Consider the following 12,242-nt stretch of genomic DNA (forward strand, 5'->3'; position numbering starts at 1 on the left):
CCTGTATCATATAATTTGCAATCCTTAAAGTCGTCCGTCAATCGTTATCTTGCTCTACAATCTTCATCTTTTCTCTTCCAGTAACTTCCAACTTTAATTAGTGGTTGCTTGCAACCTTGTTGGAAGCGAAGATGTTTAAAATATATATATATATATATATATATATATATATATATATATATATATATATATATATATATATATATATATATATACATATATATATATATATACATATATATATATACATATATATATATATACATATATATACATACATATATATAAATAGGTTAATATGGGATAATTTAAGTTAGTAATTGTCAACTCTCTTTCTATTTGAATGATTTATCAACAACTAAAAGGTTTAATTAATGCTATATTTAAAAGATTAACCAACCCTATATTTAAAGGATTGATTAACAGTTATATTTTAAGGATTGATCAACAACTAAATTTAAAGGATTTATCAAGACTATATTTAAAGAATTATTCCACAGGGTTTACTCAGTCTGTAGCATAGTCTTATTTAAAAACAAAATAAGTTTTTTAGTTGATGTATCAATTAAAAAAGGATATATTGAAAAAATAATGAGGAATCTTGTACGTTAATTTCATTCAAAAAGACAATATAAGACAATATAAATTACGTCCAAGGGTAATAATATTCATTTAGTTTTAACCATAGATACCAGATCTTTTACCTAAAATTAGAAAAGTATTCCAAAAAACAGGATTCAGAGCACTATTTAATTTAATCCTACTACTAAAAAGGACTTTTTTAACAAATTACAAATAAGAAAGACCTTGATTAACAATCAATCCCTATGTACTTTATCTTACTTCTAGAATTTCTAAACTTTGGGATATTGTTTATCTCGCCAGTTTGTCTCGAACTAGCAACAAAAAAAAATTACTTCTTACATCCAACAACTTCTTCCCTAAATCTAAAAATAACTTTTACTTGCTTCGATACAATAATAAAATCTGAAACTTACCGTCTTAAAACACTATTTTGTTACTTTTGGACATTAATCTATTAAACATCAAAGTATTAAACCTTAGAATAACCTTTCCTATAACCTAAAACTCATTTTTTCTGGTGTTTTTAAATTTTTGCCATGATAATTATAATTATAATAAAATTAATTATTATTATTGCTATTATTGTTACCAATGTTATTTTTTATTTTTATTACTATTTCCACTCATATACCTGGGGTCAGAGGCACAAATAATTTGGGGAGCATTTTAATTAAAGAAAAAGTGATTAGCATGTAGTATTTAACATTTCAGTCATGTATTTAAAAATTAAAGTGACATTTTCTGGATTTTTGTTTGACAAATTGTTCAACAATGTCATCAAATGAGAACCTGGTCACCTCACTTTAAAGAAAGCATGTCGAGCCGCTCTTGATTAATTCTAGAACGGCATTCATTTTTTATTTGCTTTTATTGCAAAAAACTTCTTTCTTCTGTACAGTTGCTGATGCAATATTCGAAAAAGTTTCTATCAAACATTACTGAGCAGAATGCGGTACATCAACAGCTCCTTGGTTGTTTTTGTATCATCAGAATTCATTTGTCTGACTGCGTAAATCCGAAAATGAACCATTTTCTCTCCCAAGCTGACTTCAATGTCATTGGAATAATGTGCAGCTAAAGTATCACAATGTTTTATCCCTTCCATACAAGTTGTTTTAAATTTTTGCAAAATGTTTGCAAACTATTCATAAACCCGAATCTGTTGGGCACATTTAATATGCGGCAGATCTGTTATTGCATTTTAAAACTCAAAATTCATAATTTGCAACTAGAAAAAATTGTTTGGAAACATCTTCATTAAACTGTTGCTTTCTTTTTCTGACTCTTTCGACTTCTTTTTTATATGCTTAACATTTGGACATTTCTTTTCCATATTTCTCAAATTTATCCAATTTTGTTAAACATCTCAACAATTGAGCATTTTAGACAACAAGTGCAACAAACCAGCTTTATTCAAATCTAAAGTGGGACCTTGTAAAACTAGACTTGATTTATTGAATCATTGCAGCATCTTGTCTCAAAAGACAGTGAAAGAACCAGTTTCCAATTCATTAAAATGTTTTGCTAGTCCAAGCGCATCTTGACGAGTTTCACCTTTTTTACATTCATCAATTGCAATGTTTCTAGAGCAGATTAAATATTCTTGCAACTCTTTCGCAAAGCCCTTGTTGCATAAGCACGTACTTACCAACGTGTTTCTAATAGTTTTTTGGGCACTGGTTTGTCATTGGCTAGCGCTTTCATTAGAACTGTCCATCAATGAGTGGAGGCACTAAAGAATGTGTAGATCCGTTGCACAATATCAAAAATACCAACTGCTGCACTACAACAACCAACAGCATTTTTACCAACTAAATTTAATGTATGAGCAAAGCAAGGTGTTTAAGTAGCATACTCGCAAACAGATAAAACAAGAACCTTAACACCATTGTAAGATCCAGATATATTCAATGCATTAACATAGGTCTGACCACAATAGTTGCCAATATCAGTACTATTTTTCTCCAAGAATTCCCGTAATGCATTTGATAATCAAATTCCAGAGAAACTTTCAAACTTAATGAATGTCAAAAAACGCTCAATTTTTCTCATTTATTTACGTAACGAACACATAACTGATTAACGTGTGATAAGTCAGGTGTTGAATCAATTAACGAACTTTAGTACTTTACTTTTTGTATTTTATTAACAATAAACAAAAGCACTTCTTGATCCATTAAATTAATGAATTCACCTCAGAAAGTAGAAGATAAGTATAATGCTTTGCCGCGACCTGGGTTGCCATGCTTATCAATATGCGCATCTAAAAAAAGATCATAAAAAGCTAATAACTCAAGAGTGTCCATAAAGTTACCATTACGTGGTAAACTAAATTTCTTCTTACGTCCACGAAGTGGTAAACCCCCCTCAGCTAAAAACTTTGCCACATCCACAGTCCGGTGATGATCAGATAACCAATACTTAGATTTATTGAAGATTGCTTTCTCCTGTTCCCTATTAACACAACCAATTAGACCGCGTCTCTGTGCATATGCTAAACAAACCAATATATGACCTTCACAACTTTCATGTAGCTCAACATCACGTCCGCTTTTCAATTGTTAAACCCTTGTGTCAAAGGAGAATTATTTTTCATATCCGATAATAAAAGCTTGCTCTTGAAACAATAAACATGTCCATTTGATGATGAGTAACTTGTGAGAATTCTGAACGTAACGCCAGGTTATGTTCAGAAATCTCACCAGTTAATTATGATGTCAAGGGAATAATGAAGGAGTATGATACCGGTTTTAATTTATACTACTGTCCAAGAGATTCGATTGCAAAAATCCTTCATAAGACATGTACCAGAAAAAATCTGCGCGGACATTTTAAAGGATATTTACTTAATTATTGTATTTCGATAGTGAATATTATATATATTTTGAAAGTACATATATTAATATTATTAAATTTCACTCAAAAAAGTTTGTGAAGTTTTTTATGTTTTTTACGACATCAGCTTTTGCACAGTCTTTGGCTGGACTTTCTTGGTAGCTCTAACTCATTTATTTTTGAAGTCTTTAATGTTTTTGGTTTCTTTTACATTGAACCTTAGTTTTCTTTTGACAAAAGCCCAATATCTTTCAATAGGACATAGTTTGGAACAATTTGGTGGATTGCAGTGTTTTTCAACAAAATCTACTTTATGTTCTCTAAGACAGTTTAAAGTCGCCCCAGAGTAGTTACGTGAAGTTAAATTGGGCCAAAATAATGGTTTACCCGTGTGTGTTCTTAAAAATGGCAAAAGATGTTTCTTGAGGCATTCTTTTATGTATATTTTGGTGTTAGTTGTTCCCGTAGTCACAAAACAAGAGCTTCTTTCACCACATTCACAAATTGCTTGCCAAACTAAGACTTTTTTAGCGAATTTTTGCACTTCAATGAATTTATAATTGGTTAAATTCAGTTTCTTGCAATTAATTGCTGAATAATATTGGTGTCCTGGAAGAGATAGGAAATATGCAGCACAATAAGTTTCATCGTCAATAATCAAACAAGATTTTTTGGCAAATAATTTTTTATAGAGCAGCTTTGAATAATGAATTGCGACATTTTCTTGCTATTCTTCACGACGAGGAACTTTTTTCTTTTTATGTGATTTATAGCATAAATTTCTCTTTACTCTTTGTATAGTGGAAGCCCTCGTTATAAATTTATTCGTTAAAGGTCGAACAGAAATCTTCAGTTTTCTGTTTAAGGCATCTTTCACTTTTTACCAAGATCTCGTCTAAAAAAACATTTTTTTCTTCTACTCTCTGATTTCCTTTTGATTGCACCAGTGTCCTTCAATCGTTTCACAAAGCTCTTCACTGTTCTCAAAACAACCTGCAACTCTTATGAAATTGTTTTGTTTGATACACTAGGATTTTTAACGAGAAAATGCAAAAATATTTCTCGCTTTTTATCTTGATCTGATGATATATCAATTAAAACTAATTGTTTTGATAACAGAGTTGTTTAAATTTTGAATAACACTAATACAATAACATTTTAAAACAATTAGCTATTTAAAATGATGCACGATTTCCGTAAACACCACATCAGAACACACGCAGATTTTTTCTGGAACATGTCTTATTTATATTGACATTTAATACCACCGTTGCTGATAAAATGAGATGGCATGTTTGATGAAACTGTTTTTTATAAACCCAGAAAAGTTTCATAATTATTTGCCAGTTATGCCGCGGTTTGTTTTTGTTCATGTTCAGTGTCAACTTTTGCTTCAGCTGTATCCGGTTCAAGATCAACTGATTCTTGATTTTGAACTTCTCTGAATTTTTATTCACCTTAACTTTCTGGTTTTGAACTTTTACTTTTCTGCTGAACTGTTGTAAAATAGAAAAAAAATTCATTTTAGATGAGCACGCTACATTTATAACAATATCAACTCTCAACTGAGTAAACTCATGGTTGTTACGGAGTTTTGTAACTGTTTTTGTGCATTAAAAGGAACATAAATTATTACGGAAATTATTCATGCTTTCTTGTTTTTTCTTTCCAATAACGCATGAATTTAAATACTTCAAGTAAAAAAGTGTGCTTTTTCAAAAAGTGTGTTATCAATATTCGGAGGCCAGAGGATTCGAGGGCCAGAGGCATGTGCCTCAATTTATTCAGTTAAAATCCGCCTCTTTTTTCATTCTTCATACTAATTCTGTTACGGTTGTTTTTGATTACTATTGTAATAAAATTGTTTTTAATACGATTATTGTTAATGTTATTAATTCCACTAAAGTTTTTACTTAAGATTAGTATACGTACTATTTGTAAATATCCATGAAGTGTAATAGCTGTTTCAAAAGTATATATATTGATCAATAACATTGTAAAATAAATTAAGTAAAAATTGAAGAAAAAATTGAGTAAAAAACAAGTATATATAAACTATCTAATAACAGCCACCTTGAAGCCAACATAGTAAGATGCAACTGTTTTAAAATGTAATCAGGTAAATAAAAATTGAAGGTAAATACACGGATGCTTCAACATCAAAAATACATATACAAAAAAAAAAAAGATTATCAATCAGTGTTAGCTCTTCACAAAACAGTTTGCAAAAAAGATATAAATAGGGAAGAAACAAGAACAATAGAAAATAAATTGCGAAATTTAAGTTTGGCAGGTCCTAGAAATACAAAAAAAAAAGCACGTGCTCTAGGAAAACACAACGCTAGAAACGGCATTACTCTTGATAATGGCCAATACTCTTAGGTGCTTAATACACGGTAGGGAATAATTATTTTCGTAAATTTTGTCCCACCCACCCAAAGATTATCCATCGCCGTTTTTTAAATTTTTACTTGTTATTAACAAAAAAAAGCGATCTCAAAATAAAATTAAAAAAATCTTTAAAAATATTATGAAAAAATGCGCATTTGATCGCAAGCTACACTTTAATAAAAATTTTTTATTTTTGTTCTATTAAAAACTCGTTTATTACATCTAAACTAAAATTTTCAACCCCCCCCCTCCCCTCCTTCTTCCTCCTCTTCCTTTCCTCGTATTTAGCAACCGAGAGTTGATCAAAACTAAGTTTCGGACCCCATTTTTTAAATTCAAAAAAAAAGATACTACTCAGCCGCCAAGATCTACTGTAACAATTTTATTTAAACTGTAACATTTAAAAACCATTGTAACATTTGACGAGCTGATGACGCTAGCATCTATAATCCGTCTATAATTTCTAAAAAAAATCATCGCCGGTACTATGGGGAAACCGTATTTTTATATGCTTTAATAATGTATAAAGTAATCTTACACGAGCTCGTATCCTTCCAATCATATTTATAAAAATAACAGTACTTACTAAAAGGCTGGATATACACTGCAAATATAAACTGAATGAAGAATATTTTTGGCATGATTTAAATATAAGAAGCTCAATTACTTAAAGAGCATTTACTAGTCAGAGGTTGTTTAAAAAAAAAAGACTTAAATGTTTTGCAAAACATTTTGAATGTCTCAAACAAGTAATTTTTAATTGAATACAATTTTATGAAAATAAAAAAATCACGACAAATAAACCATTTAATATTAATCCTTTTAAACATAGCGTTTAGTTATTATCAATGCGGCTTATGTTAAACTTAAGTTGAATAACATAATTTTAAATAACATTGTTAAGTTAAAATTAATTTAAAAGTTCCTATTAGTAAGCATCAGTGTTACGTTCTTTCAACTACGTTTAACTACGGTCAACGAAGTTGAACGTAGTTGAACATAAATAAACGTAACGTAGTTTTGTTTCAATTACGTTACGTTTATTTACGGTATTTTTGTATTAATCATCTTAGTTAAACGTAGTTGAACAAAGGTGAACGTAGTTGAACCAAATACATTTTTGAACAACCTAATTAACTTTTAAAAACCACTGATTTGTATTGCTAGTATAAATAACCAAAATTAAATTTAAGAAGATGTTAAAGGCAGAGTTTAGTGTGATTTTAGAAAGTCGAGCCTAAGCCTGCGAAAATGTGGTCTCAAGCCTGTACTTTTTGAACTAAAATTAGACTTGGCAAAGTTTCTAAAAATATTGTGTAATTTGTTAGCAATAATAGTGTAAAGGAAAAACATTTGCTTAAAAGCCAATTTATCATTAATTTTGTTGAATTATTAAATTACAACCCTTAAACAACCAATTAAGCACAATTTTTTTGTATTGAACTATAGAGAAATGAAACTTTATTGCAATAAAAAAGGATACATTAAAATTTGTGAATATTACAAAATATTGGAACATATTTTGAAATTAAATTCCAAAAACCCAAATGTTTAAAGCAGTGGTGTAGCCCCCACTTTCCTCATTAACATTCTTACAAGATTAGGCATTTATATCAGAGAGTTTATTTTAATTCATCTATTTAGAACAAAACTGTTTGACTGAAGTGATGGGAGAAGAAAACTTTTTTTTTCATTTAAGCTTTGGGCAAAAAATAATCAGCAAAATTTTTTATTCGTTGTAGGGTGAAAATTTGCAAAAGCATCTTTTTTGTTCTTTGCACTTGTTTTTTACAAAAGCTGTTAGGTACTGATAGTATATAATCGAAAGAATTGTTTAACTGCAATAAGACTAACTGTTATAATAAATTTGTTCCAAAACAAGGTATTGACTAAATTCGGACTGAAATGCGAATTTAATTTCTGCATGTGGGTGATTCAAGAAAAACACAAAAGAAAACATTTAGACGTGCTGTTTTAGGCACATGGATAAAATCTTGAATGAAAAGTACAAAAATCTTGGATTTTACAAAAAAAACTTAAAAATTATAACCTCCAATTTTAATGTTTTGCTAATTGCATGATACTCCGATTAGTTTTTTAATTAATATTCTTCAATATCTTACCAAAATTGCACCCCAAAGTTCTGCTGGATATCCCATAATACTGGGCATTGCCCCCCCCCCCCCTACTTCTGCTAGATAGTCTTTAAAAAAAAAACTTGGAAAAAATTGAGAAATTTGAGATATTTGTTACTCGAGATTCTTTCTGCCTCTAATTTTTTATTATTTTTAGCTATTCACTAACTGCACTATACAAAAAAATCTGGTCAGTTTTTACTGTAAGTGTTTCTCCATCCCACGTTGTTTCTTTTCCTCTTCAGTTTCAATGCTTTCTGCCAGATTTCTCTTTATTTTTGCCATATTTGAATGACAGAAAACAACATGCTTGTTTTGCATCTGTTTGTGTCTTTGATTTGTAACAATGCCCCCAGCAACAGAAAAAACTCGCTTAGATGAAGCAGAAGTGACTGGAATGCAAAGAAGTTTTAGTGCCAGCTTTGAGAGTAATGGTAAAGAGGTTGAACTATTTCTCCACCACATCAGAATATCCAGTTCTTTGGGATCTGGCCTTGGCATTGCCAAATATTTATTAAGTTCTTCCTCCATATTTGATTTTGTTTTGTTTGATGAACAGTCTGAAACTAATCACATTGTTATATTACTATGGCTCCTTTTTAAGAAAATTTTTAACATTGCATGAAAAATTAAAAGCAGCTGGAATTAATTATACGTTTATAAATTAAACATGAATCTAAAAATGGAGAATTAGTAAGTTAGAGTTAAATAAAATGTTTAAATTGCTTTAACAAGTTAAAGAAAAGTATTGGCAAAATGCCACATTTTTGTCTTTGAACATTTAGGACGGCAATAGCCCAAAAAGATTTATATGAGCAATCACTGATAAAAGATAGGTGTAGATTAGCTATAGGCATTTTGTTCATACCCAATGGTTTGGACCCTATAGTGACCCATTAATAAATGACACAAAAGTTATTTTAGTTGAATCAGCAATGTCTGAAACTTAGTAGGACCTTTCATGTAATTTACTGGGAATATTACATAAAGAAATAAGATAATTTGAATTAAATAAATTATCAAATTTGTATTTGAAGCCACTAAGGAACAATAAGTATTTAAAAATTTTTATGATAAGAACTTCATAAACAAGATCTACATACATATAAGGCCCTGATAATATAAGACACATTAAATTTTTGTTGATATAAAGTTTTTTAAGTAGTCAAATCACCAATTAACTAACGTCAAAATAAAGCAAAAAAGAGGTATTTAAATTTGATATCTGGGTCCACAGGCAAATCAGGAATTAATTTAAGTTAAAATAAAGCAGAACAGGAAGCAATATCTACTCAATCACTATTCAAATTTGAAAGATGAAAATAAAGAAATATTATAGACCTGATTTTTTTGCACTGACCCTTAAATATTTAACAAAACAGATGGCAATACCTTTCCAATTGGTTTCAAACACCAGTTGTTCTAAAGGGTCTGTTTGATCAATGATGTTTGACTCCTCTGGAGTGCTTTGACGGTTTGCATTGTTTCCAGATAAATGACTATCTATAAGTTTTGTCTCGATGTTGTTAAATCGATTCATTTTGTGCAAAACAGCTCCTTTGAAGGACGGATGAAGTAAATGAGACAAAGCATACAGATCTTGCTTTGTTCCGCAAAGTTCAAATCTTTGTTCAAGCTGTTCCAAAAGTTTAGTTGCAAAGTTCTGAATATTCAAGTCATCCGATGTATTGACTCTATCTGTTAGTAAGTGTTGAATTCGAAACAGTTCACCACAAATAAGATGAATAGTTGGAACTGAGTCTGCAGAAAACTTTTCAGAAAGTTCTTTGAAGAGCTCAAGGATTGGAATTGCTAGAACTTGTAACTCAGCTTGTGTAGGGATGAAGTCATATTTCTTATTTTGAAGGTGTTTTAATGCTGGTTGAATTTTGAGAATGGATTTAATCATCATTGCATTTGAATTCCATCTGGTCGAAACAGGAGCGATGACTTTAATTGGTGCCACTGAAAAAAAGAAATATTTAAAAAACATTTAAAATATTTAAGTTTAAGGATCACACTACCAATGGTGTTCAATTAAACTATTATTATTTATTTTAAAGTATTATACAGGCTAGCAAGATAGACTTGCTTCTACTAGAATTAGTCACTATTTTTATAGTTATGTTGTCTATTTAGAAGTACATTGTTTACTTTTGTTTTCAAATGCAGGAGTTCAAATAAATGACTTGATGAACCCTATTATACTGACTCGGGAATCTAGTAAATCCACCTGAGTTAGTGGATTATGATATTTCAACAATAAAATATTTCTTCTTTTGGTTATTGGACAATCAAGGAGTTTGGTGAAGTGTTGTGAGGAAAAAATACCCCACTAACATGGAAAATCAGAATATGGGTAAACATTTATCTTCAAATTGAGGTTATCTCAGAACCTGCAGATTACAAAGGGAATTTACACTGTTTAAGGTACCATTAAAGGGTGTGTTTACCTAGACAAAGAAAGTACTATAGTCTTATAGGCTCAATGAGCCTGTCTAATTTCACTTTGATTTTAATGAGTAGTAACTTCAGTGGAATGAGACCATGAGTGTGGTATTGGAAGCAATTAAAACATGAAGTTTAAAGTTAACAGCAATTTTGAATATGAAATCATAAAAAAATGTTCAGTTATTAGGAGAATATAAAAAATAAATTAATATCGTAATTCTCCTCAATCAAAAACTGAGGACAGATAAAAATATGAATTCATGAATGATATTTCATATTATGAGCTGTACTCTAAAATAGTGTTTATTAATTTAGTTTTGGAATACTAAGTTCATATTTAATATCACTCAATGGAATATTTTTGTTAAACCATGATTATTTGGCATTGTTTCAAATAAATATCAAAAAGATATTTGTGGTAATATTTTTTTGGGGTGACAATTTTTAAATGAGGTTAACTAACAGTAGGGTTGCCTATCTGATGTGGTAAAAATTCCCTTTTTTTAAAGGAACTCTTTAACCTTCAACTGTTTTATTAAAAATTCTTTTGACTCTTGTACAGACAGAGTTAGCGCTATTTAGTTTTTTACAATGGAGTCATGTATATATATGCTAGGATATGAAAAGTTCATCAATTTTCTTCTTTCCAGAAATAAAATCTATAAAAAAATGTTTATATAATCTGTGTATAATGCAACACAACTAAAATTTGCTATTTTTAAATATGGCATTGTGAATGGTTGGTTACTTTAAATTTTAATTCTTAATTTTTTACAATAGCAGAAGACAATTGAAAAAAATTTCAAAATAGTGATTTAGTATAAACTAACTATACCTCCTACATCCTTGCAAGCTTTCTTGATAAGCTCATTAGCTAAAGTTGATCGATGGGTTTTGTTGGAGAGCAGGGTTGCTTTCGTTATTGCCTTTTGAACTGGTTTACATCCTTCGACAGCTTTCTGCAAGACAAGATTGATTGCATGATCAGCACATAGTAATGAGTAAGAAAGTTGAGAGCTGTTTGGAAAGGATGCCCTCATATTTGCAGCTGCATCATGAACCACTACCTTCTCACATTCTGACTTGACATTTGGCAAAGATTCAATTTGTTTGTCTATTTCCACAGCTATTGCCACTGCAGTGTGAGATCCAGGAAAATGCTTGCAACTGATGACTTTTTTAATGAGGTTGAAATTTCTATTGACAAAATGCAAGGTAAGACTCATGTAAGCTTCATTAGCTCTTGATGTCCACATATCTGAAGTAAGAGCAAAACCATCAACTTCAGGTAGCTCTTGTTCTAACTCATATAGTAAGGGAATATGTTCATATAGTAAGGGAAGCTTTAACTTTGCAAAAGTTGTAGAGTTCTTAACTGTGACCCTTGGCAGCTGCTTCTTAAAAAATTCTTTTGTTTCTTTATGGTCAGCAACATTGAAAGGCATCGAGAGTGCAACAATCCACCTCATGAAATTTTGTTTTTTTGTTTTTTTGTTATTCACCTCCTCAAGGCCATGAAGGCCACTACAGATGAGGAGGCTACTCAATAGTGGTTATAACCCTCTCTCAACTCTATAACTCCGAAACACGAACCTCGACGAACAAGGCCGCTGCGCGGAGAAACAAGTTGAGCGCGGTACTACCAGGGACGTGGTGGGGATCGAACTCGGAACCTTTCGCTTCTGAAGCGAGCGCTTTACCACTACACCACTACCGCATCCAGGTCAAACTGAAGCTGGCGCTTGTCGTAAGTAGAATACTTTGGCTGGAAGAATGATGGAATTGACACAGCACTTTCTTCACGAAGTTTTTTTGAGTTTGAAGGACTTTGTAGACTGTCTGATC

At 30.7% G+C, this 12,242-nt stretch overlaps 2 protein-coding genes across 4 annotated transcripts in view; both read right to left on the reverse strand.

Annotated features, from left to right (window-relative positions):
- LOC136085987 (fibrillin-2-like) overlaps positions 1–6,593 on the reverse strand; it is a 144,757-nt gene extending 138,164 nt beyond the window's left edge. For 2 of the 3 annotated variants that reach the window (XM_065808084.1, XM_065808085.1), the window contains exon 1: positions 6,398–6,585. In XM_065808084.1, coding sequence (XP_065664156.1) covers positions 6,398–6,452 — 55 coding nt within the window. In that variant the 5' untranslated portion in view covers positions 6,453–6,585. Of the gene's footprint in view, positions 1–6,397 lie in introns of all 3 variants that reach the window. The other variant, XM_065808083.1, reaches the window with a different exon arrangement.
- Positions 6,594–8,144: 1,551 nt separating this feature from the next.
- On the reverse strand, positions 8,145–11,866 carry LOC136086367 (uncharacterized). Its single transcript, XM_065808663.1, has 3 exons — positions 11,233–11,866; positions 9,339–9,911; positions 8,145–8,512 (listed from the first exon to the last, which is right to left on the reverse strand). Exons 1-3 carry the CDS (start codon positions 11,864–11,866, stop codon positions 8,145–8,147), a joined length of 1,575 nt encoding a protein of 524 aa, XP_065664735.1.
- Between the last annotated feature and the right edge of the window lie 376 nt (positions 11,867–12,242).

This window comes from Hydra vulgaris, chromosome 10 (genome assembly GCF_038396675.1).
Source record: "Hydra vulgaris chromosome 10, alternate assembly HydraT2T_AEP".
Lineage (NCBI taxonomy): Eukaryota > Metazoa > Cnidaria > Hydrozoa > Anthoathecata > Hydridae > Hydra > Hydra vulgaris.

Coding starts and splice junctions, on each gene's coding strand:
- LOC136086367 (XM_065808663.1), bottom strand. CDS start 11,866: ATGAGGTGGATTGTTGCACTCTCGATGCCTTTCAATGTTGCTGACCAT. Junction 9,912..11,232: donor AGCTTGCAAGGATGTAGGAG/GTATAGTTAGTT, acceptor TCTTTTTTTCAG/TGGCACCAATTAAAGTCATC. Junction 8,513..9,338: donor GTTTGAAACCAATTGGAAAG/GTATTGCCATCT, acceptor CAATGTGATTAG/TTTCAGACTGTTCATCAAAC.